Below are 27,785 nucleotides of genomic sequence, written 5' to 3' on the forward strand. Positions count from 1 at the left end.
CTACAGTAATTGTCAAAGCGTGCTTCCCTAAGAGAATACGGCAGAGTCTCAGGACGGGGGGGGGGGGGGGGGGGGGGGGGGGCAGGGGAAGGAGATGTGGTTTGAAGCCACATCCGCCCCCTGGAGAGTCTCATACGCTGTTCCCCACACTTAGGCAGGTATCACCCTCTTCCCACCCCTTTCAATCATGATCTAGAACAAGGAACTGATAGTTCATACCTTGAATATGATGTCGGTTCTGGGCGTAAGACGGCTGCATCCCACGCACACCGGGTGTAAAGCAGGTGCTCAGTAAATACTGAATACTGGACGAGTGAAGGATGTATGCGAATAGGGGTGCTTTCAGAGACCAGAGTCTGGTTGGCCAAGACTCAAAACCAAGTCCTCTGACGAAATGGAGGTGTATACTAAGTGCAGGGAGAGCAGTAATTATTTTTAAAAGGCTGAAGACCCGCCCTACGCGTACATAGCAGATGGTTTAGACTCTGTTGCACAAGGTAGAAGTAAGGAAGGGAGACACATTTCAGTCCACTGTCAGGAAGACGTGGCTCACGGTCAGGGCTGGTGGAAAGTGGACTGGGCCATCTCAATGAGAGCAAACGCCGCTGCAGTGAATTTCAGCAGCTGTGCACAACACCAGGAGTAATTTGTTAACGAAAAATAAAGTAGTGAACTTTAAGAATGTGTATTTGAGAAGAAATAAACTAGAGCAGATTCAAAGTTATCTCTCAAATGTGATTCTCATTTGCTTACAATCCAATATAGTTTCTGAGTGGAAGAAACAAGAATGGGGTGAGAATCAGAACACTGGCAGTGTCCAGGGAACCCTCCAGGGGCCCGTGGCAGTGTCCCGGGGGCTAGAAGACCACTTAGTGTATGTTTTTCTCTAGGCGGGTGGATGCCAGCATTACACAAAATTACTTTAAGGATGTCTTTCCAGCCTGTGATTTTTGTTACCTATATGTGCATATTTATTTAGTTCCTCCTTATATACATACTGAGAGCCCTGCCACTGTCACAATGGCCACACATTTTTGTAAGTTTTAAGGGCTGGGGGAACACTAGGGACAGACATTGGGGTATTGCTGTGTTTGTCTCCTCTCTGTAGACACAGCTATGTGTTTATAGACATTTTTAAGTAAACTAAAAAAATAATCATTATTTTTGATAAAAATATAAAAAAAGCTCATTACAGATTTGTTATTTTGGAAAAAAATGATAAAACATATTATGGTTAAAGAACAGACTTTATGGTAAAATGCTTCAAGTGTTTTTTCACTCTTTCTTGATTTGTCTGAGAGCTGGCTTGGCAGACTGTGCACCTATGAAATATTCATATTTGCTGAATAAATGAATGACTGAATCATTGCTAATGTTCTCCCATATTTGGGGTAGTTCTCACACCAGAGGAGAAATTAGAAGATTGTTGGCTGCCCCAATTTGCATATTTGTATACAAAGAGAAGAAGAAGTAATCATATCTTTTCTTCCTCAGGGAGACACAATAAAGAAACATGAATAAATAAAATGAACTAGCTGTGTTGTCCCCAGTTTCAGATTTATATAATTTCTTTTCTTTCTTTCCTATTCATCTCCCGTCTCCTAAAACACAGTTCACAGAATAAATGATACCTACTGTGTGTGTTCATGAAGTCAAGACTGACCAACATGAGAAATATCAAAAACTGCCCTACATTTTTATATTAGAAATCATTAGCTAACAAACTTTTTTACGAGAGACATAACCAAATTCGCTCAGTTCTGTGGCTAAAGGTAGCTTAAGTCTGTTCAAATTCAACAGAGATCAGAAAGGCCTATTCTCTGCATATAAGTAGCCTGTCCTTTTCTTGAAGAATAAGGAGACCTCCAGAGGGGGCTATTAATATTCAAGCATAAGAAGTAGGTGCCTGGGGCCACAGTTTGGAGAAAGTGCTAGTGCTTTTGCCTTGAAGAAATGAGTCTGGGAAGTTAGATTTTCTTTTTGAAAAAGGATAATAGTACTTGTATTCTGTTTGTCTAGAACAGGGGTGTCCAAACTTTTTTCAACGTTTTTCACCAAGGCCCATATGCAGTAAAATACACAAACAGCCGGGCCACTCACTGGAGGTGAAGTACGTATTGCCTCACCTGGTTTATTTAAGTAAACTAAATGTATTTTGGGAATTTGCTGCGGGCCAATGAACAACGGATTGTAGGCCGCAGTTGGCCCGTGGGCTGCAGTTTGGACACCCCTGGTCTAGAAGGTAAGTTTCTGAAGTGCTTTCTCCTACGGTCTCTCTTTTTTTTTTTTTTTGGTCAGATAAAATTTTAACATCTCTAAAAGTTTTTAAAAATAAGTTCCACATCCTATATGAATATGAACATAACATTACATGGAAATTGTCTGTGAATGACATGGGAAGGAATTTACATTAGAGAAGCAAATAAAACATTCTCTGCGAAGTGGAAATAAAGTGCCTCCTCTCTAATCACCATCTAACTGTCCTATTGGTATGATTTGTCTCAGTCATTGCACTTGACACTAGCAGTGATTTGCCTCCTACTTAGAAGATCCGATTTCCTCCCTCCAGTTTTTCTCACATTGGATTCTCCGGGTTACAGCTGTCTCACTGCTCCTGTTCAGTCTCCCTCCCTGAGCTCAGCCTCTTCCTGAGCTCATTCAACAAACAAAGGCATTTACTAAAGGGCCTGTCCTTACACACTCAGCGTCAGTGTCTGAACAAACAGTTATTAAATACTCTCCATGTGCCAAGAACTCTGTTGTGTGCTATGAGTACAATGATGGGTGCCGTTCCCAAGGAGCTCGCAGCCCACTGAGGAGGAGATGACATTAGAGAAAAAAAATTCACAAGGTTAATTACGGGCTTTGACAAGTGCTATGAAGGACAATACAGCACACGGGTAAGAGCTTTACAACAGGGGCCCTGACCTAGTGTGGAGGCCGAGGCAGGCTCTCTGGGGCAGCGATGTCTGAGTAGTGATCTGAAGCATGCACACGTGGTACAGTTAGAGCAGACCCTGAGTGGGGACGGAGGACGGTGGTGGATGTAAAACAGGGCCTGCATTAGGGGAGCGCACTGGCGATAGAGGGGCAGAGGCACCTGTGACCTCGCATGAGATGCGCAGGCAAGGCCGGCGCTCTGTGCCCGGTGCTCAGCTTCACACCGAGGAGCCCTGACCAACCCAGTTTGTTAGCGTCGTCCTCAGCTTCTGACTCTGGCTGAATATTTACACACCAATGTTTGCACGTCACCTCAAACTCAATTCATTATCTTTGATCTGGACTGTTTTCTGTAATTGTTAACAGTCTCCTAACTTGTTATCCACATGCAATCTATCTGCTCAAACCACCACAAAGCAGGGCGCACCAAGTTCAAATGAGGAGCAGAGACTAGCAAACGACATGACCTCTGGAAACAGGGCTGCAATAAGAATTCAAGGCTACGCATCCTCAGAGCTCAGATCCCATTTGATCACTCCTGCTTTTTAGTAACAGCAAAACGAAATAAAACAAAAAAATCCCAAACCTCCCAAATTTTTAAATATCAGTATTTGATGAACACTGGAAATCATATGAGTTAAAAACAAATCACTACAATTATGCATTAAAATACATGACAGCATCAGTTTAGAAAGTGCATAATTTATTACATTTATGAGTTCATAATAAAACGGACACTTGGAACCCTGAAAAATATGTTAGGAGTACTAATCAGATGTAAATTTCTCAAATCTGGGAACCTGACATATTAAAATTCTAGCATTTTTCTTAAAATCTCTTTCTCATGATTATCATAGTTTGAAAATTATTATCTTCTTCCACAGAAGAAAGGGGGAATTAAAAACTAGACATGTTGATGAAGGAAATGAGTTCTTCTCAGCTGGCTTTATTCTCCACTGAAGCTCAATATAGGATTATGTTTTCTTTACTTACAGGAAGCTGTCACCGTTCTGTTTTCCAATAACCCTCAAAACAGAATGGAAAATGCTTATGCAGATGACACAAGTCCGATCGACCACTCTCTGCGGGTCGGACCGTTTCTGTGCACTGCCAGTCCAACAGCTGTCCCAACGCCAAAGTTCTGTGAGGGAATGACGAATAGTTTTAAATATTTTCCAGATTCATCATGGAGGTTGCTTTTCTTCTCTGCACTGTAATCACACTGAGCTGCAATTAAAATAAACAATAAGTATGTAGTTACTTGTTCTGTGGAAAACTTGAGAGTAACACCAAGTATAACGCATCACAACTTAAAATTGTTGAGAACAATAATTTTAGTGGGTCTTGTAGGAGGTCACCTTTTGTCTTTTGTGTTCATTTCTAGTTTACTCTTGAGACTTTAAAATGTCTGTATCATTCTAGAAATATGCAGGTCAAATATGACATTCCTTAACTCAGTGATATATTCAGAATTCCAAAATATGTTTTACAGATGGATGTGGAACATCTAGATAAAAGTTAATCAGAAAAGTGGCAAAACACAAACTAAGTGTAAGCTAGCACATTGCAGGACTGGTAAAAAAAGATGACAGATCACAGTAAGAAAAGTCTAATAGATAAATAATCTTTAAATATTAATTGGAATTGATTATAATTAATATGGAGTAAACACATAGTAAAAAAAAAAAGCCTAACGGTACAAAACTCCCCACAAAACCTAACAGTAAACCCGTATAGCAAAAAAATGTCTTACCATCATTGTCCTTCATTCCACAGCCCTCTTTCCAGAAACCACCACTAATTCCAGTTTCTAAGTATATTTCTTGAAATATTCTAAAGTGTATTTCTTGAAATATTCTAAACGAGAATATATACATATACTTTCTCATCCCTTTTTATTTAAAAAATAATAAAGTACTACACAGACTTTTCATCTTGTTTTTTTCTTGCTAAACTATCTACCTTAGAAATAGTTCCATATTAGATCTACTTTATTCAACAGCTGCAAACTTCCCCACCATGGATATTCTAAAACTTAACTAGTTTCCTGTTGATGGGCCCTTAGATAATTTTTTTTATTTTTTATTCTTTTTAAGGAGGGTGCAGCTCACAGTGGCCCATGCAGGGATTGAACCGGTAACCTTGGTGCTACCAGCACGCGCTCTAACCAACTGAGCTGACCGGCCACCCCTAGTTTTTAATCTTTTAAAATTATAGGCACAACTGCAATTAGTATTGGACATGCTTCCTTGTATGGACTTGCCAAGTGGCAAGTCCACCACCTGCAGAATAAATTCTTAGAACTGCTGGGTCAAAGGTTATGTACATTCACAATTTTTGAGAGATACGACCAAACTGGGCTCCAAAGAGGCTGCACTAATACACACTTACATCAGTGACACGTGACAGTGCAAGCACAATGTACCATCAGACTTCACGACCTGACAGGTGAGAAGTATGTGATACAGTTTAAATTTGCACTTGTCTTCTGGGTGAGAATGAGCATCGTTCTGATGGCTACAAGCCATCTCTGTCTATTGTACCGCGGCACAGTCAGTGTGGGCTTAGCCACTCTGCATGTGTTTAAGAGATTAGCTTTTTTGTCACATGTGTTGAAATACTTTTCTCAGTCTGTCATTGACTTTATGATTTTTTTTAATGCAGAAATTTGAAATTTTACGTAGTCACATTCATAGGTTTCTTTTCATAGTTTCTAAGCTTTGTTTTAAGAACGCCATCCTGTCAACAGAACACAATATGGCATTCAGTCGCTTCGAGTGATATACGTAGAACATAGGACCACAGTCCAAAGAATGATGATGGATGTAGAGAAAAGGTAAACCAGAAGACCACATTTAGAGCGTGACGAGTCGATACAATGCGGGGCTTGTGCTAATCCACTGCCATGACCCTGGGCTGCACTGCAAAGTGTGACATATTGGAGACAATGATAATCCTTTAACTCCGTTATTTCAGTAAGTGCCAGGCCCTTAGCAGGATATTATTTCTAATAGCAGTTTCCGTTTTTCAGAGGAAAATGGGAAAATTAGAAAGCATTCAGAAAAGGCAAAGATAAAGGTCTTTAAAAACTGAACACATGTCTTATAAGGAAAGTTTATGACTTGGACTCATTTAAGACGGGAAAAAAAATATTAACTCCAGGAAATACATTCCTTTTTGTGTATGGAGAGAAGCTGAATGATTACTTTCCATCTGCAAATGAGAACAGAATGGAGGGTGAAAAGTTTAAGGAGGGGTTACTGACAAAACATTCAACAAAAAGCTCACAGAGAGAAAGGTGGGATCTTTGCCACCAGAGAGTTAAGTAGCAGGAGGAACAGTGTAGGACTGCATAGGTGAAATTCTGTCTGTGGGGGGACACTACACTAGATGCCAATGGATTATAATCCAGGTTCTGTAACCGGACACTTTCCATACAGAACTCAAGGTAGTTGATTTTAAGTAAGATTTTCTTTACCATGTTCCTTAAAAAGGTAAACTTGAAGCTTTAAGGATTGTGATAGAAAAAATTTAATTTCTTATATATCTAAGTATCTACTTATCATTTAATAACTATGCTAAGTGCTTTATATGCGTGAATTCCTTTGATCTTTCCGTAACTCTACGAGGGAGGTGTTATTAATATTATCCTCCATTAAACATGAGGAATCTGAGGTTTAGAGAAGCAGAAGCTTCCCAGAGTCACATAGCTACTTAAGGGCAGCAGACTACTTGCCTGACACCAAAACATACTCAACATACTGCCTAATAAGCCTGGGCTCCTGCTACCTCATAATCTGCATGAATGAATGAATTCTGCAATGATTAGTTAATGCACTAATTCACAATTTCAGAAGAAATTAAACTTACTTGATAAAGCTATAGTTATTTTCAAGAGAGAGGGGAACAGAAGGGCCAATTATTATTGGATTTTATTTAAGTGCCATGTCATGTTCATACCGGAAGTAGATTTCAAAAAAAATCTATAAATTCACAAACATAAACTGAATTCAGTGAGTATTTAGAGCTGCTTTACTATGTATAAAATGCTGTGTAAAATTATCTAATATTAATATTGATTAAAATGGCACATTTATAACCAAATAGAATTAATAATGTACTAACTCAGTTTGCTTTTGTCTGCCTGCCTGCCTACACTGTTTCCAGCCTATCTTTATAGTCACTAAACTGGTCTCATTTTGTCCCCAACAGGAGGGACTATTGCTCCTACTTTAGAACAAATGGACCATTTCATTATTATGATGTGTGTGCATTATGATGTAATTACCTCTCAGTATTTCATCAATGCTCTGCATTTTCTAACTCTAGTTCCCATTGGACAACTTTAGATCATAATTTATATTATTTATGTGTCCATATACAAATATGCATTAAATGAAGTTAACCTACACACCATGTAATTTTTTCCATTTAAAAACTACAACACAAAGTTAGTACAATCCGAAATAGTACATTCAAGCAATGTTATCTACTTCCCAATCTGTCAGTAAATACCTGCCTCGCTTTACACATAATTGTAAAGCAGTGCTGTCCAACAGAACTTTTTGATCATAGAGTCGTTTCATATTTACACTGTCTGATACGACAGCCAGAGCTACACATGGCTGCTGAGCACTTGAAATCTGCTAGTGTGACCGGGGATTTTGATTTTTCTTTTTAAGATTTTTATTAAAAATGCAGCTAACATACAATATTATATTAGTTTCAGGGGTACACCATAGTTATTCAACATTTATATACCTAAAGAAGTGATCACCATAAGTTCAGCAACCATCTGACACTGTATCACGCTATCATAACATTATTGACTATATTCCCCATGCTGTATGTTACGTCCCCATGACTTCTTTGTTTTATACCTGGAAAATTGGAACTCTTATTCCTCTTCACTTTTCCACCCGTTTAATTTTTCAATTACAGTTAATGCTCAATATTATTTTATATTAATTTCAGGTGTACAGCACAGTAGCTAGATGAAGTTTTCAATTTTTAATTTTACTTAATTTTAATTATTTTAGTGGCTATCATACTGGACAGTAGTTCTAGATTTAGGAGTCAATTGGAGGAGACTGATGTTTATTTCTGTTTCTAAAGTTTACCTTTTCTACCTGAAATACTAAAGAGACTAATTTTAAATAGTTTAATCAAGTAAAAACAAAACTACCAGTTCTCTGGGAACTTTTGAGGACCTTTTTTTAGCTTTGGTCCACGCAGACGATTTATTATCCAGGGCAATGAGGACGCCCCCTACCTGCTGGGAAGCTGAGGCGGCTCTCTGCTCCGCCTGACTTAACCGCCTCTGAAGTCTGTTGGCTTTTTCTTGATGCTCTAGAATTAACTTTTCACTCTATTAAGGAGAAATATAAAACAAACAAGTTAGAACTCCACATATGACATGGAGATGTTTTATGGAATAATCAATGAAAATTCTGGACATCATTTTACCACTTACAAAATGCAAAGATCATACATTTCCATATTTATATTTTTTCAAGTTATCAACTGCAAAGTTCAAAGTTGGTTTTACATTCTGACTAAATTGTTTCCCCCCCTACATGCCAAAAACAACAACAACAAAAAAGTGAATTAAATCCAAAGCAAAGTGAATCGGAAGTTAGGAACAAGACTTTCGATTTCTGATCTGTTAACTGGAGATGCCAGCTCACTGCCTCGGATGTGGCGAGAATGAACCCACCGCTGGACCTCCCTCCCCGCCAGAGCTTCAGGAGGGCATGAGTCCTGGGAATGTGCAGCCCACCACATGCCCGTGGCACTGCCCTGTTGGCCAGTGCACTTTATAGCCACGGTGCTAGGGCGAGCGTCTCGGGAAACTGTGATGTCATCATGATGACAGTTCAAGGAACAGAAAATATTCATTCTAGAAATCCTGATTTTTACAGAGCCAGATGTGTCTTAAATGCCTTATATACTAAAGGTATTCTTTAAAAGGAGAAGAACTCTGTTTCTACATGTTCCCCCAAACATCTGTATACTCCAGAGGGTATTAGGGTCAATAGAGTTATTAAGCTGAATTATGTCCCCAAAAGAAGATGCTGAAGTCCTAGCCCCCAGTACCTAGGATGTGGCATATTTGGAAACAGGGTCTTGAAGACACAGGGAGCACCCCACCAACACACCAAGGGACGCCCGAGGCGACCGGGGCCAGGAGCCGGCATGAAGCAGGTTCTCCGCATCTTCAGAGGGAACCAAACCTGCCTGACTTCTCCATCGAGGACCTCTGACCCCTGACCTGTGAGACAGTCAATTTCTGTTGTTTAAACCACCCAGTTTGTCCTGCTACTATAGCAGGACAACTATCTAGGAAACTATCCAGGCATCATGACTATAAATGTCACAATATGCTGTCATGCAGACAAGTTCAAAGAAGCTGTCAATTAAAAAACGTATTATCCCTCTCCATACTTACTCGCCTGAAAAAAAAGTTTTTGTACAACTAGAATTGTGATTCAGTCTTTTCTGGCACCTGTCGGAATCAAGAGTAACCAGCTTAATCAGGAATAGCAAGAACACACTTTTGATGAAGAAGTATATAGTTCCCCTGTCCTAACATGTAAGTGATAACAGTGAATGTCATGCCTAGTAATATAAAATATTGAAATAACTGTATCCTGTTAAAATGAGCTCAATATATTTCTTATTGTGCCCAAAAGCAAAATTAAATTTTATGAAGAGAACTATATTGGCTGTTCTAATTTACCAAGTTGTTTAAATATATAGTTTCAAATTTAAGAGGTGCATCATTAACTCAGAGAAAACTTGGGGAAAAAAATCCCATCACCTATAATTATAATTTTCATAGTCACAATGCTACACATAATGTACACTTTTCTCCGCTGCTACAATAATGGTTAAGGCACAATCCAGATTAGGTAGATCATAATATATATACAACCGTTCTCTTTCAATTGGTCATCGCTGTTGCTTCTGATCTTCCAATATTACTGACATTACTGTGTTGAATATCTTCTTTTAAATGTTTTCCTACTTTAAATGAAACTTCCTTAGGACAGATTCTTGGAAGTGGGAACTCCATCAAAGAGCACTTTAATGGCTAGTGTTTAATTGTTTTCTAATGCTACAAAACCCAAGAGTAATAATTCCACTATTGCTCTTATAGAAGGACTCAGAGACAGCAGACCACACGGCCTAGTCATGAAATTCCAACAAACGCATTCGAAGTCAGAACATCAAAAGAAGAATGAGTTCTGGAATGCTTTAATCATAATCTAGAAATTGTTTACTAACTTCAAAGAAAAAAGTGATGAACTCTTGCTATGTTTAGTTCTAAAGCAATAATCTAAAGAAGTATTTTAATATATTTCAGTAGGCCAAAGTATTTTCACATGTCTCCTGTGATGGAGGAAAACAAAATAAAATGGATTAAAAAAATAATCTCAGACATGCATAGAAATAAAGAGGATCCTAACACATTCTCTGAAACACTGCACAAGGTATACTGGTGCAACTGAAACAGGAGCCCTACCTTTTGTCATTTATATGATGAATGCGGACCTTCAAAGCTTTTATTCACATTAAGTGTGGACTGTTAGGGTTATGGGTGGTTTCTACAAGAAACGCATCTGTATGGTCATTTCCAAGTCGAGAATTAACGTGGACTTGGCTCAGGTAAAATCCTACAACATGCATATCAGGCTGCTGCAGAAGCCCTTCCCGGGAGAGCCATTATCTCACCTCAGCTACCTTTTCATTTGCTATTTCCAGCTGAGAAAGCAGCTCTTGAGTATGAAGTTTCTGTCGACTCAGCTCACTCCTATTAATCGAGAGAGAGATGAGAGAGAGAGAGAGAGAGAGAGAAAGCCATTAATATAACTGTTCTAAAACCTAGTAAAATAGAATCTTTATTAGTAAGATACATTTTCATGTTTTGAACAAAAATATCATCTTGTGTAAAATAAAGTTGCTTATTAATAGACCACATCTTAAAGGAATCATTCATTTCTTCATAAAATGCACATATATTCTAGAGGTTGGTTGTACAACAGTAAGTACACTTAACACTATTAAACTGTACACTTAAACATGGTTAAGATAATAAATTTAATGTTATGTATATTTTATCACAATTTAAAAGTGGTTAAAATGGTACATTTTATGTTATAATTTACCACAGTAAAAACAAAACAAAAATACCCCGGGTACATATATATTAAAAGTGTCAAAGTTTCTTCAATATTATTATCTTGAGGTATTATTTGGCACTAAAGTGAAAGTATAATCATATTAAACAGATGTAGTATTGGTTATAGAATCTCATAAGCTATTGGGATTCTTAGGTATAGTATGCATTTTAAAGATTCATATACAGTTAGTATATTCAGGACTGGTATTTAGCTTTGGTTGTATATGTGCTATGTTTTAAACATTCATATCCTTTATGCAGTATTAGCTAGAATTATCTTATGCACAGAACTTTTTTTTTCTGTTCAACATATATGCATTATATTGTTTTTGGCCAAAGATAATTTCAAGAGTCCCAGGTCAGAAGTAGACACAAAACAGTCTTAAAAATAACTTAAAAAAAGATCAAATCAATTTCTAAGTATTAACATAGTTAATTCAGGATTGGTTTTTATCCTTTGACCTCACTTCTGCTTCTTCAATAAATCAACAGAATAAGACTTGCAAAATAACTTCAGCTTTGATTTTTTCCAAAGGAGCTACACAAACAGCTTAAAAACTTGGTCCCTTAAGTGTCCTATATTTGAATGAATAGTTGTTAAAATCCGGAAGCAATTTGTTATAAATACACAGGCGAGAACAAAAAATGATGTCGCCCACAAATCAATTCTACAACTATTTACTGAGCAGTCTTTATGGGCCGAGTGCAAGGTTTACAGTGGTAAACAGAGTTGTTGCCATAACAGCACTTACAGACTAAGGAGGACATGGCTTATTCTCGCTCAGCAGCGTCATCAATACAGGCCACGGACTATGCGAGCTGACGGATTTATTATTGATTCTGTGACAGACAAACCCCAATGTTTTATCTTGGCTTTATTTTGGTGGTAATGACAATGTAGCATCAATTACTGTGCTCCTTTAAAGTATCTCAGGTGACTTTGAATTCTTGCTGCTCCCCAAGAAAGCAAAACAAAACAAAACACCACACAGAACGACTGAAGTGGCCAGTCTCAGGCCAAGTGTAATTAAAGGTCAAAGTTATGTACACTAGTGCTGATGAGAAATAACCTTTGAGTACTACTGAGATGAAGATAAAACAATGCTATTTATTAAGTTAATCAACATTCAGTTTATCCAAAGCCTTTTCAGAAAATACCTACTGAACAATCTGATGTCTAAACTATTTAATTATTTACCAATGACAATTTACTTGAGTGATAGTAACACTTTTTAATAAATACTATTAGATAGTAATAATTTTCTACAAAATTTAAAATCACAAAGATACAAATTATTAACTTTAAGTTACTTTTTATTGTATAAATATTTATTCTGTGGTGTATCAGGCTTTTGACTCCCATTGGAGGTCGAGCAGCTTCATCCTTCCTCTTGGTCTCCTTACAAACTGGTACTCAGCAGAACTTGGCAAATAATCTTGAGGATGAAGATGATGATGATGGTGATGGTGACAATGACAACGACAGCAGCAGATACTTTCTTAGTGCTTACTATGTGCTTGGTACTATTTTAGATGCTTTTTATAAATTACTTTAGTTTTCATGATAACCCTATGAAATCCCTATTTTTACATATGAGCAAATTAAAAGACAGAGACATAAAAGGAAGGTTAAGTAACTTGCTTAGAGTCACGTAGCTAGTCAGTTGCAGAGTCAGGATTGAAAAGCCCAGTGCTTTGGTTCTAAAGTGTGTGCTCTGAACTGTACTCCCCAGGGCTGCAGCCTGGCAGGCAACTGCTAAATGAATAGTGAAAGAGCACGTATGTGGAGTGTACTGGGCATCCTAGACATACAAATATTTACACATTTATGTGAAAACAGAACAAGTTATATCCTTGCTTTTGACGTGTCTCCTGAAGGTTCAGTCCTGCTTTCAAACGTAACACACCTAACACCAAACTTTCCACATTGCCTCACAAACCTACCGCTCACCCTGCCACTCAGTTTTGACACTGACAACATCTCTGCCCCAACTGCGTAAGTTAAAGACCTTAAAGTCAACTCTATTTCTCACTTTCTCTTAAATGCAACATCTAGTTTGCCCCTGAATAGGTCCTGCCTTTGCAATGTCTCTAGCATGGAGTCTTCATTTCTATTCAGTGTTACCATCACAACTCAAGTTCTTACAACGTAATCTGTGGATATGTAGCAGTGGTCAACTGCTCCGCCTTCTCAACGTCAAGCTAAAAATGTCTGTGAAGCACCCGCGACCACACATGGAAGGGCTCAGCGAATGCAGCGGTCTGGCCCTTCTAACGCACACGTCGCTAGCACGTATCTCTTTCTAAACCACCACTTGAATCTGCCCCCTTCAACGATAATTTCCAGGGCTCTCTGCTATTGGACAAAATAGTCCAAATTCCTGAGATTGGCATTCAAAATTCTCCGAAATTCTGTGTAATTTATCTTTCCAATCTTATCTCCAATAGCAGCCTTCCACTTCAGTTGGGCTCTCACTGTCCTGAAAACAAACCATGTATGTATCACCATTAGGCTCACATTATACCATTTGCTGTAACATCTTTTTTAGATTTGCCATCAAAATCCTGCTCATTCTTTAAGATTCCATCCTTGCCCCACTTCTTTCCAAGATTCCTTCCCAATTCATTTGAACCCAGGCTGGTCTCTTTTCACGTCAAAGCTTTATACTATTTCATGTACAAGACATTTAGCAATTCCACATTATAATGCTAATTAGTGGATTATATTGTATGTACACACACACACACACACACACACACACGCACACTCCAAGAATGGAAATTTTTAAAAGGGGGATTGTTTTGGTTTCCAAAGTACCTACCACAGTGCTTTACACAAAAAAATTCAATAAATACTGGAGGTGCCAAAAAATGTACACAAGTAGAGACTTTGGTCAACGTTGCTCAAGCAGTAGTTCGCCGTAACTAGAAGTGTCTGGATGCTGATGGTAACACTTTGAGCACCTCTAGTAATTGCAGAAGTCAAACGTGACTTGTATTCATCTTTTGTTATTGGTATATGTCGAGTATTACTATTTTAATAGTTTTCCTTTCTTAAAATGTGTGTACATTTTTTTTTGGCACCCTCTGTATTTGCTTATTTATAGCTAAATTCCTATAGAAAACCTAGTACAGTTACTGAGGAATCCACCACAAAACATACTTTAGATAAAGATTATTTTTATTTACTTAGGTTTATTTATATTCTACTTCTTTGTACAAAGGATTTGAACAGGCTAAAACAAGGTTATTTTTCAGTTAAGCATTTCCTCTTCTGAATGAAATATTAAAAGGTGTTAAAGGGTGGAGAGAAAAGTGGGTTTGCCAGCGACCACCTGAGACTTTCTAGAGCCCGTCTGTTAGTATTTTGCAACTGCCTATTTCTCTGACAGGACATTGTAGGGGTACAGGAAAGACCCAGGAGGATGATGTCACTCTGTGTGATCTAGGAGAAATTTTCTCTTCATTAGATAACATAATTGTGAGTACCCTGTACCATTAGGGACTTGGAAAACCATTAGATAAGACTTTACACAAAGTTTCCCAGTGGTACTACAGTTGAAACACTTGCCAAGTAAAGTTCTCTACAGGTAATCTTTAAAAACACAACCATTCTAACCTGTCAGGGAGGATTTAAGTGCAGCCTGCCAGAAGGTAGGGCTATAGATGGCATCTCCGGTGTCCAGTTTCTGTATAACATTATGGCACGGAAAGACTTCTTCACACTAATTAAAGAATTTAAATAAAACTGCACCCATTTCTCTATAATTTCTGGCATATTATGTAATATGCTATAAGTTTGAGGTAAGATTATTATCATCCACCAATTTTAATGTAAGTATAGAAGAATAAGGGATTCCTTATAATATCACTGGGAATTGCTTAGCCCATCACTGTTCTAAATATTTTCAGTTCACTTATATGATTCATGTGCATGTGACAGAAAATCCTAGTCATGCCTACGAAATATAATTTAGGGATGTAGTTGTAAAATATAATTGATTTACTACCCTCTGTGTAAGTAAAATTTTAAGAAATAATTTATATGCAAAGTAATTTATGCTGAATCTATTAACAAAACATTAAATGCTTTTAGTAAACAAAATATTATAATCAAGATTGGTAAGTCACCAAATTCTTCAATTCGAGATGCAAATAGGTGAAGGCAAGGGTTCTTTATCTGTGGACCACGGAGGGGCTGCAGGTGTGTTCACAAACATCCTGAAACTGTAGGCAAGATCCTGTGAGTTTGTTTACCTTTTCTGGGGAGAGAGTCCTTAGATTTTTGAGAGATCTGGGGCCTAAGGAAGGATAAGAATTTTGTCTGTGCTTTTCACCTGGAATATATGAAGTTTTTTAAGATTTCTGTTTTTGTTTTTTTTTTTAAAGTATGAACACACTGATTGGGGTGTTTCAATGTTGAATTTCTTTCACAAACCATATCCATATTGTATCATCTATAATTATTTCCATTTTTAGCTTCATTAATATACCAGAATTTAAAGGCACTTGGTAAGCAATCCGAACTCAGAAATATTCTAGATTTTTACAGTATTCCTTCTATTCTTTTACAGTTGCGTATCCAAACCTAATTCAACAGCAAATTCCCCAAAGTACACAACTAAGTTTTAAAAGAAACACTTTTCTTTCTGACTCATATATCACTCACTGCTTGATTTAATTACGTATTTCCAAAACAAGTACAACTGGCATAACCTGCTTTAGGAACAAACACAGAGACACCTGGCAAAGCAAGTGACAGAAATGATACCGGAGTGAGGTCACCAGGTAGGGGCACAGGGAATGCCTGCGGTGTTGGCGAGCGTGATGGGCACAGATATTTAGCTCACTGGTTAACGTCCTCAGGTGATTAAGTGGACATCAGCCAAGAGGGTTTTCTACTGCACCTTAACTTTACTACTGTATCTTATTATTACTCCAATGTTGCAAAGTAGTTATTATTCTCAGCATATAAGTAAAGGAGTTTAGACTCAGAGAGGTTATTTAATGCTCTTAATGTCATAAAATGATCAAATGAGTTTCGTACCAGTCTTTTAGTCAATGATCTCTCAACTAAATCACAATGCTTCTTATCTTCAGTCGAATCAATTACAAGAGGTGTTAGTAAAGTATATTCGTGGCATCATATAATATTAAGATCTCAAAGGCAAAATAAAGACTCTTTGGGGAAAAAAAAGTTAGTCCCAAGTATGTGGCAAAATGGTTGGTATTGTCGTCTCATCTTTTTGTATGGCTTCAAAAGACCGGACTGCTAGAAAGGAAATGCATCCTAAGGTTTCAAATCTCCGTTAACTAAAAACACCACAGGTTAGAGCAGACAGGCCAGCATTTGATCTACTGGATCACGGTTGGTCAGTCCCAGATTCTCTCCCCCCGAGAGACCTGATCTAGTCCATGGCTTAAAGGGTCACTAATGAGCACCTCAAGTGTACCTGTCCAAAACGCAAACTATGTCTCATCTATTCCTTCCTCTGCTGAATGAAATATTAAAAGGTGTTAAAGGGTGGAGAGAAAAGTGGGTTTGCCAGCAACCCCGAGACTTTCTAGAGCCCGTCTGTTAGTACTTTGCAACTGCTTATTTCTCTGACAGGGCATTGTAGGGGTACAGGAAAGACCCAGGAGGATGATGTCACTCTGTGTGACCTAGGAGAAATTTTCTCTTCATTAGATAACATAATTGTGAGTGCCCTATACCGTTAGTGACTTGGAAAACCATTAGATAAGACTTTGCACAAAGTTTCCTAGTGGTACTACAGTTGAAACACTTGCCAAGTAAAGCTCTCCATTGGAAATCTTTAAAACCATAACCATTCTAGCCTGTCAGGGAGGATTTAAGTGCAGCCTGCCAGAAGGTAGGGCTTCCCCGGTTTCCTCCTTCCCAGAGAACGGCACTGCCATCTACCCAGACACTCCACGTAAAAGCTTAGGTGTCGTCTTAGATTCCTCCCTTTTCCTCATCCCCTATATTTGATTTATCAGTAGGTTCTGTCCCGCCTCCCTAATATATTGCATGACTGCCCACTTTTCTCCATCTTTACCAAGGACACTCTGTTCTAAGCAGTATCATCTATTGCCTAGAAAACTGTAACAAGCTAACCTCTGGTCTCCCTGACTCCATTTTGGCCTGTTCTCTAGTCTGTTTTCCATACAATGTGGAAATAAAGTGATCTTTTAAAGATCTGAGGATGTTTAAAATTCTCCCATGATTTCCCATTGCCGCACTGCCTTTAACTTAAAATAGTCTTACTTTAATATCTTACTTGAAATAGCCTACAAGGGTCTCATGATCTGATCCTTGCTTCGTTCCTCACCTGATGGCGTTCTCTCTCCTCACTCACTGGGCTTTAATTACCTGGGTCTACACCTTCTAACACTGGACCTTTGTACTTGTTGCTCTTCCATCTGCCTGCAATATTTCCTGGCTTTTCAGTGTAGCTGATTTCTTCTTGCCATTCAGGCCTCAGGTTAAATGTCAACTTTCCTGATTACTTTTTAAAGAACAGCCCTCCTCTTTCAGTCCCACCATGTCCCAGGGACTGTCCTTTGCAGCACCCCTTTGTTTTCTTCATCCCCCTTGAGACGTCTCACACTACTTTGTCTATGTGTTGGCTTGCCAACTTATCACTGCTCTCTCCCCACCAGAATGAAAGCTCCAAAAGGGACCAAAGGAAGCTGCGTGCAGAAGGCTCAGCCCAGTGCCTGGCACACATAAGGCGGTTCTTAGTCTGGGCAAATTTTAGTTAAATCCCCATAATCGGTTAACTAGTCTGTTCAATAGTAACATTTCTAATATCCTATGACTTGCTTTTTCCAAATTTTTACTACCTACTTGTTCTCATCTCAGAACTAATTAGATAATTCAGTGATTACATTTTCACAGTAGCCATCAGGTGGTATAATAAATTTACGACATTACCATTACGAAAACCAACATGATTTAGAGTTTTATTTATAAAAATCATTCATAGGAAACTTACTTTAAGAAGTTATTTGAAGAATGAACTCAAAGTTACAAAGCAGTGGGTGAGTTTTCTCACAGCATCTCATTTTAAGTGATCTTAGGATAACACTGGAAGAATCCTAAAGTTCATTCAATTCTATAAATAATAAATAGGTGTCTGTTACATTCTACATACTATACTGGAGAGGTGTGGGGGTGGAGGGCACAAGATATCCAGTCACTGCTGTCGTGAATTTAGAAATACTAGAAATATTGAAAAGCTACTAGGTTTATAATATCGGTAGTAAATGCTATAAAAAATCCACATTGCTATGGGAACACCTATGGAGGATTATGTGATTAGAGCTCTCTCTCCAGAAAAAGTAGGCTTTTAAGCTGATATCTGAAAGATAAATAGAAGTCAGATGGACAAAAGCAGGGTAAGGAAAGGAAGAGTGTTACAATCAAATCCATGTGTGAAGGCCAGAAAATAAGAAAGAATAACAGATTTATAATTGATTTATAATAGATTTATAAAAGTGCAGCATGAACGGGGCACAGAGAGTTACTAGGAGGTAGGTGTAGGAGTGAGAGAGGAAGAGGCTGAAAACACAAGAAAACACAGATTGCAAAGGGTCTTACATGTCTTGATCGGAAATTGAGACTATCATCAGTACACTAGGGAAGTGCTGCAGTATTTCAAGAAAGAAGTGACATGATCAGATTTGAGTATCAGAAAATCTTGCTGATTATAGCAGGAAAGATAATAAGGAAACATGACTGTGGTAAGTTAGGGGGTTGTAGCAGTAATCCAGGTGAACAATCTTGATAGCCTCAACTATTAGAGGGAAACGGACAGATTCAAGAGATATTGGGGGTGGGGGATAAAATCAGTAGTACTTGATTTAGGGGTATGAGAAGAAGGATTTCAGAACGACACCTGGAGTTTCGTTTGAGCAACTGAGTCGGTATCACCACTCATGGAAATGGGAAATACAGGATGAAATAATCACTTGGGCTAGGCATGAAGTAATGGTAAGTCCTGAGTTCGAGGCACCTATGGAAATGTTCAATGGAGAGGTGGAAATATAGATTAGTTCAAAAAGGTCAGCATTTGAAGCTGTTTTATAATAGCAATGAGCCCGTTTCTGTTCGTCTCTGTCATAGAAATGGGTATCTTAACCCATGATGAAAGAGAGATTTATTTTATATAAGAGAAGTTATGGTTCCTTAAGGCATGAGATAAGAGCTTGAAATTTGGACCAATATCTCAGGCTTTATAATTAATTACTATAATTTCTCAGATCATTCTGTTATTATTGAGGCACAAGTTAAGATAAGAATGAGCCATGCATATTTCGGTTGATGCAGCTGAAGGGAACTTTTCTCAGGGCATGAAATCCTTTTGTGATGACTGAAGAGTAAATCACACAAGGCTCTATTCTATGTTAGAGGAGAGAATTATAAACAAAAGGTGTACTATTCATTTCAGGGAAATGATGGATCTGCCAGCTGCAGCAAGTACTTTTTCTTCGAAACTCTCTTATGACAAATTAACATAGCATGTGCCAGATGTTTTTTTTTCTGTTGAATTATACTATAATATGCTTCAGTTACTTTTAGTAATTATGCATTTTGTAATCTGCCAGTACCTGCAGCTGCCTCTCATCCTGTTAATTAAAAAAAAACAACACACAGAGACACAAAAAACAGCAGTTATGGCAGCCAAACATTACAGACATATAGCCAAGAATAATATTTTAGAGATTAAAGAGAATTCCTTGGACTCAAATGCTGTCCAATTATATATACATAGTTTTGGACAAGCGAAGAAAATATTGCATATTGTATATTCATTCATTCATTCAATACAATTTTATTAACCACCTACGTGTCAGGCAAGATGTTAGCTCATGGTCTTGTGGAAGACATGGATGTAAACGATAGTTCTGCTATAATTCAGTTAAGTGCCGAGAAGAATGAGCAGAATGGTATGGGAGTGCAGGAAAAGGAACGACTGGAGCTGTCAGGGGACTTCAGAATGCCTTACAGAAACAAATGATATTTGAGATGGGTCTGGGAGAAAATGTTTTCAGGTGGGGAGTTGGGAAAAGACATCACTAGAAATATCCTGCACGTACAAACCATTGCTAGAATCACCCTTGATTCCTCTCTTTACCTTCATCCTCCACATCAAATTTATCAACACCTTCTATTACGTCTAATAAAAAAAGACCCCTAACTAATCCACTTGTCTCCTTCTTAGTCTAAGCCACCATCATCTCTTAACAAGACTCTTGCAATAGCCTTCTAAGTCCTTCTCCAGCTTTTATACTCACTTCTATTTTCTACCTAGAAGCCAGAGTGATCGTAAAAAAAGAAAAAACAAAATCCGACCAGGTGACTTCTTTCAAAACTGTCCACTGGCCTTCATCCACAGTTAAAACTCTTTAACCTGGCTAATAAAACCCTACAAGATCAAGGGTTCCTGTGTACAGCAGAAATGTGCCATGTGCTCCATTCCCATTTCCCAGACTCCTATGCAGTAAGGTTGGGTCCCTAGGAGTAGTTTGGCCAACGAAGGGAAAAGAAAGTGATGCTGTCACTTCAAAGTTGATTTCCTTAAGAGCCACCGTTCTTCTTCAGTCCCCTCTTCCCCCGTTCCAGTCATCTGGGAAAACTACAAGTTGGAGATGGTGGAACATCTACGAGCAGAGCTGTCCTGCCAAACTGCCTTAGACATGTAATATGAGCAAGAAATAAGCCTTTCTGTGTGTGTTCAGCTCCTGGGGTTTCCGAGTTTGGCTTTGTGTGATGGATGGCATTACTTGATACAATACATTGCGGAAACCAGCCTCTATTGCCTTCACTTTGCATACTATTTCTTCTGCTTCAAACATACCATACATTCCTGCCTTGGGATCTTTACACTAGCTGTTTGCCTTGGTTGAAATGCTCTGCTCCTGATGTGTAAATGGCAGGATCCTTTTTGTCATTAGCTCTCAAGATTAATTTCCTCTCAAGGTCTTCCTTGCCTATCGGTTTCAGGTTTCCACCCATTCATTACCAAACCGGCTTGTTTCAAATTTATGCATAGTACTTCATACCCAATTATAAACATGTATGTATTTATTTGATAATTTCCACTTCCTCATCAGGAATCCAATATCTTCATAAGAAAAAGGGGGGGGGGACCCTGGGCTTTGCTGTGTCCTCAGAACTCAAAGAACCATGACGGGTAAACAAAGTGCCCACTGGGAGTTGTAAGGGCGGATGGAGCTCGACTGGTTTACTGGGACGGCTCCTCAGTGTGGCTGCGATATACGGAATGTGAAGGACAGAGGGAGCGTGGCAGACTGCTGACAACAAACGAAGGGAAGGAAGGATGGTAAAAAGCCTAGAGGTAACAACAGAACAGAAGTCTTTAAGTAGGCAGGGCCAGGGTCGGGTTTGCTTTTTAGGAAAGCAACTCTGACAGCGGTATGAAAGGTGGAATAGATGGGAAAAAACTCTTAACAGAGAACCCAGAGTGAAGGAGGCTACTTTCACAGTTCCGGTTAAGGAGGTGAAGGGCCCAACCAACGGCAAAGGCAGGTATGGTACTGCCTGTCACACACACGCAAGCACTTCTGTGGGACAGACTGCTGCACCTGCAGTAGCAAAGGGACCTGCACGGCTTCAGTTCTGTGAGATACTGCCATGGTACCTTGTAAAATGGGTCTGCGGGGTCCCATTCCCACCAATACGACAGGTACTTCCTGTTTCCGCAAGTACTGACGGGCACTGCGTGTTAACCATCTGTTACGGTTTTGCCAACTTGCTGGGTAAACTTATTGTTTAAATTCGTATATCTTCAGTGAATCGTGTGGCTGAACCTGGCTTGATATGATTAAAGGAGCTCTATTTCTGCTTTTGCAGGCTGCCAATTCACATACTTTGTCTATCATTCTATTAGGCTGTTAATCTTTTTCTTAATTATTCAATACTTGATGGTTTCTGAATACGAATCCTTTATTTTTGTCATTTCTTTTATCTTTGGTATCTTTCTTCATATATAATTTTAACTTTTATGGTTAAATCAATTAACTAAAATTTTTCTTTTTTGGATTCTGGGTTTTGTGTTTTGATAAGAAAAACTTTTCCATTCCAAGATAACAAAAATAATCTCTCTTTTCATATCTTCTCTTTCTATTTAGCTCTTCAATCCATCTGGAATTTATTTTATATATGAAATGAGAAATATTCTAAATGATTTAAAAATTTTCAAGCATCATCTTTTCACCACTGGTTTGAAATGCCACATTATCACAAACAAAATTTCCAATTTTACATGGTTTCTGTTTTTCTGTATTGTGTTCCAGTGATCTGTCTCTGGGCAACACCACCACACAGCTTTACATATTTTGATATCTGACAGGGCAAATGCCACCTCATTTTTTTCTCATAGAGGTTTTTTAATTTAATCTATAAAAATAACTATCATTCAAGTAAGACTAGTACAGATACATTACAGATGCTGTGTATTAATAACCAATTATTAATAGTCTCCTCTTGGAAGCTCAAAATTCTCTTTATTGCATACAATTCAGCATAGAAGAGTAACTAAGAGGGAATAATTACAAATAAATAAAATTGTACAAACTAAACGTCAAGCTGAAAGAAGATACCACAGAGGAGCTCAAATTTTTAAAAAGCTCCTGATACTAAGATGAAGAACTCCCTTCTATGAAAAAATTATTTAATTATTTTGTGTTACATTTCATTCTGGCTGTACTTACTTACCGGGAGAAATTAAGAAATCACATTTAATTGTCAGTTGTCAGAACAGAGGTTTCCTAAGGCAGCAAAACTAGTGCAGAGAGGACTCCAGCTATCACCCTCAGGGTTTCCTGGCTATGCTGGGATTTGGTTTCAGCTCTAATGTTCTTTAACTGGACTAAGTAGGTGGACACACAGTAAACAAGTAAGTAGCCAATTTATAAGAATTTAATTGTTATGAACTAAAGAGGATATGTTTTTAAAGGGCATATTTTCTGGGGGAAAGCTTTGATGATTACTGTGGCACAGTAATGGCACTGGGAAGCAGGATGTTGGGATCTAACCTAAAAAAGTTCATTTTTGATAGCTATTAATAAATACTTTTATATGAATGATAGAATGCATAAGTTGGTGATATACACAGAGAAACTCTTACAGGGGAAGGCAAATGCATCAAAAGAACTATTCACTTTTTTAATGTATTTTATGTATTTAATATAGTTTATTTTGTAATTTATTATTAATAAAAATTCTAACTGGTTGAAGACTTGGATTTTATCATGCAATAGTTCTAAAAACAAAACTGTATCTAAGAAAAACAAATGAATTTTTCCCCAAAGATACAGCAATACCAGCTAGCGGTTAGCCTGCTGTACTACTGGTACATAACAGCATACATCACAAGGATGCAATTATAAATATGTCCAGTATAGAGCATCATGTTCGTAACATATTGTTTTCATTGGAATAAGCATACATTTAATTTTCCACTTCAAAAACTATAAATTATGGTTGCCATGTAATTCTGTATTACAACCAATAGGTGAGATATATCAGTGAAAATACTTTAGATTTTTTTTTTAATGTAGAAAGAAAGATTTTTGACTTGATTTCATATATATTCCTCAGTATTGTTTATGTCTCCAAAGAGGAGGGATACAATTCATATATATATATATATATATATATATATATAAATCTTGTGTCTAAAGTCTAGTACTTTCTAGAACTAGTAATGCTTTTTGTACAATTAAAAATGAAATAATCACGTAGGCTTCTCGTCCACATATCCCATTCATTATGTCCTGGTTTACTTGGAATACAACAATCTTCCAGCATTTATAAAGGCTATTCCCCAAGCTCTGTGTTTACTGTTTCCCCAAGCTCTGTGTTTACTGTTTCCTTCTTAAATATTTTACATGCCAGGCATGGATTTAACCTCTTATATTTGTGTTCATATAGAAGAACCTTATGCTAACATATGGGGATTACAGGTAAGTGTAAAGGGTTGGGGCTAGGTAGGATTCAAATTCAGGTATGACTGACTCCCGAGTTAGTGCCCTTAATCTATGCCATGCTGCCTCCTGATGTGCTAAAAATAGTATACAGTTTTTCAGCATTATTGCATATATAATCCTTTTATGAAAGGAAATAATCTTAATGCAAAATCTTGTGAAAATACTTCCCTTTTTTTTTTTTAAGATTTTTTTGGGGAAGGAGAACAGTACTTTATTGGGGAACAGTGTGTACTTCCACGACTTTTTTTCCAAGTCAAGTTGTTGTCCTTTCAGTCTTAGTTGTGGAGGGCACAGCTTATCTTCAGGTCTAGTTGCCATTGCTGGTTGCAGGGGGCGCAGCGCACCATCCCTTGCGGGCGTTGAACCGGCAACCTTGTGGTTGAGAGAACGCGCTCCAACCAACTGAGCCATCCGGGAGGCAGCTCAACTCAAGGTGCTGTGTTCAATCTTAGTTGCAGGGGGCAGAGCCCACCATCCATTGCAGGACTCGAGAAACTGAACCGGCAACCTTGTGGTTGAGAGCCCACTGGCCCATGTGGGAATCGAACCGGCAGCCTTCGGAGTTAGGAGCATGGAGCTCTAACTGCCTAAGCCACCGGGCCGGCCCAATACTTCCTATTTTGAAGTAAACATTTCAATTTTGACACGTCAGAGCACACTAACACATTTTTAGTGACATACAGACACATGCAACAACTCTTTCTTAGTATACTGCATTGTATTTCATTTTCAACACTGTGGTTTAAACAAACAAGCCAAAGGTTAATGGTATCCTATAAAAACCAGACTTTCCTGGGCGGCTGGATGGCTCAGTTGGTTAGAGCGTGAGCTCTCAACCACAAGGTTGCCAGTTCGATTCCTCGAGTCCCGCAAGGGATGGTGGGAAGTGCCCCTGCAACTAAAGATTGAAAACGGCAACTAGACTTGGAGCTGAGCTGCGTCCTCCACAACTAGATTGAAGGACAATGACTTGGAGCTGATGGACCCTGGAGAAACATATTGTTCCTCAATATTCCCCACCCCCCCAATAAAATAAAATAAAATAATAAAGTAAAAGTGAAGTAAAAGTGACTTTCCTGTGCAAAACCCTAAATATATATAACAAAACCTAGTTAGAATATCATGCTTTCTCACATTTTTATAATTTTATAAAACTTATCATATGACCAAGAAATACTTAACTTAAGCATAATTATCTTTTAAAAAGAGATTTCTAAAGGAATGACTAAATTTCAAAGCATATAAACAGTGTAACCTATTAATTTTTGATAACCAATTTACTTTTATGTAATATTCCTCAACCTATCAACCTACCAAAAATGCCATAGAACATGGGATTTTTTAAATTTAATAAAAACAGTGTTCTAATCCCTGAAACAAATACCAGATTGTCACAAAAGCAGGAGAGGTAATGGCTGGAAAAATCTGGTTCTTTTTCTCATCTTTAATAAGAGCATTCAAAGAAGGATTATTTCCCTATGTAGTTATCGTGGATTTATTAAAAACTGTGTTACACTGAACTAGAATGGTGGAAGGAAAAGCAGTGACAATAATTAACATCCATTTGAACTTGAAAAGATAACATCATGATTAGAACTGAAAAGAATGCTGAAAATCTCTCAAGGAAAGTCAAGGACTAGCAATTCAGGGACAGCCGGCAATTAAAAACCTAAAAAGAACCTGAGTATAGGATCTTTCTAATAATAGATATAATATTTTCGTGATGCTTTACAGTTTAGATGTTTTGATATTTACACTATTTCATAAATAACCCTAGCAACCTAATGTAGTTTTTATTCTTATTGATGATAAAATTGAGGCTTGGAAAAATTAAGCGGCTTGTACATAACCGCACATCGGTGGGGCAGACCATGGGTTTGAATCTAGGGTTTTAGTTTTGTATGTACCCCAACAGACTCCTACACTAAGATCTTAAGTTAGTCACTCATACTGTGCAAAAAAATTTTAGACCTCTAAAAATTGATATTTTAATAGTTTGTTGTTAATGCTGTTTATAAATATATGATTCTAAAGCTTATGTTTTCAATATCTAAAGGCTGTCAAATTAAGATTATGCATAAAAGATGGAGACTATTTTGGGAAAACATACGCAGTGTTCTAGGATTCCATGTAAACTGGAAATAAAATGAACACAATGTCTTCAGTTATGTGCCAAATGGATGATTTGAAAAGTTCATATTAATTCTGAAACATTACTTAATAAGCTTTGAGAACAACGTAAGTTCTTAGCAATGACATAGAGATTGAGTTTGATGTAAATTCAAATTGATAGAAATGGTAAAATAATTAATTCAGTAAAAGTAGAGATGAAATTGCCAAAAAGCTGGTAGCAGAACAAACCTCTATTAGTAGAGATCTTTGTAATCTGACCCCCCAACTTGAATGTAGTGTCTCCAACGGCAGGGTGAAATTTTTGCACTTTTGTACTAATATTAAAAAACTATTTTTAAAAATATCGCATAAGAAATAAAAAACAATCTTACCCATACTCGCTGACAAGTAATGGTATTATTCTCTTGATTTGGAAGGAAATATTCGATTCCCTTTTTTTTTTCTTTTTATCTAAGAGGTAAAAAAAAAATCACTAAATCACTGAAAATTTGGTATTTTCTATTTATTTTGGGTTTGGAAGGGCGTTTATCAAGGCTTGGCTTTTAAGGCTGGACAGAAAAGGGGGTAAGGTTTGGAAGTGAAATAGTTCCTCGTTATATTTACTGGCTCAAGTGTACAACTGGAGTCAAGACACAAAGAGCTTGTTGACGACTTGGGGTGGGCAGGGCTTTGTTACCTGATGTGAGCTGCTCAGCACATCTGAGCAGGTACGCCAGCGATGGTGGGAAGTCTAAGTAAATTTACAAGCCAAGATTTCATTTGACTAGGAATGTTGCTTAGAAATAAATTCATAGATACAGAGAACATTCTGATGGTCACCAGATGGGAGGGGGGTTGGAACTAATATAATAATGTGTGTCAACTGTAACTGAAAAATTTAAAAAAATTATTTAAAAAAGTAGAAGGTTGGTTGATTTGCTTTACATTGCGTATTCCATGGATTATTTCTATTCATTTTTCTCTTAGGGCTGTTAAGCATTTCATGTTGCTATTTTAGGCATTTTATTTTTCTGGAAAATAACTTTCAGAAAAGATGCTCTGTATTTAATTGAGACTCCACCAGGGAGGCAGCACAGCACAGCCGAGGTGGGACCTATGGGGCAGATGAAGGGTTTGGCTGGACCCCGGAGAGGGACCGCTCATCTATTGTTACGGCAGAGTCGGTGCGAAAACATGCACATGAGGATAGAAATGGAAGCTCTCTTATGCTTGTTTCTCTTTTCTCAGAGAACAGAACAGAGGTCATCAACTCACAGTGAGGATGGGGAGGAGTCGCAAAAGGTTTGAGGAAAGACAGAGGGTGTGAAACAGTCACCACGGAGAGTAGAAGATACAGACGGATTGCACAGCAGCCTCCGGGCCCTTCTGTGGTCACGAGTGTACACTGAAACCCCTAGCACTGCTGTGCTTTTCTCCAGCCACCTGAGCAGAGTGGATGAAGGCTCCAGAAGGCGACAGGCAGGACGCAACCAGGGCTTGTGTGGCAAAGGAAAGAAGGGGAGGAGGGCAGGAG

General features: G+C 38.0%; 1 protein-coding gene across 1 annotated transcript in view; it reads right to left on the reverse strand.

The window, feature by feature from the left end:
- Positions 1-3,626: 3,626 nt before the first annotated feature.
- Positions 3,627-27,785, reverse strand: part of SCLT1 (sodium channel and clathrin linker 1) — a 98,344-nt gene continuing 74,185 nt past the window's right edge. Inside the window, exons 19-21 of the mRNA XM_033133484.1 lie at positions 10,675-10,753; positions 8,213-8,308; positions 3,627-4,167 (exon numbers count right to left, since the gene is read on the reverse strand). Coding sequence (XP_032989375.1) covers positions 4,105-4,167; positions 8,213-8,308; positions 10,675-10,753 — 238 coding nt within the window. The 3' untranslated portion in view covers positions 3,627-4,104. The remainder of the gene's footprint in view (positions 4,168-8,212; positions 8,309-10,674; positions 10,754-27,785) is intronic.

Source organism: Rhinolophus ferrumequinum, chromosome 18, assembly GCF_004115265.2.
Source record: "Rhinolophus ferrumequinum isolate MPI-CBG mRhiFer1 chromosome 18, mRhiFer1_v1.p, whole genome shotgun sequence".
NCBI classification, from domain to species: Eukaryota; Metazoa; Chordata; class Mammalia; order Chiroptera; family Rhinolophidae; genus Rhinolophus; species Rhinolophus ferrumequinum.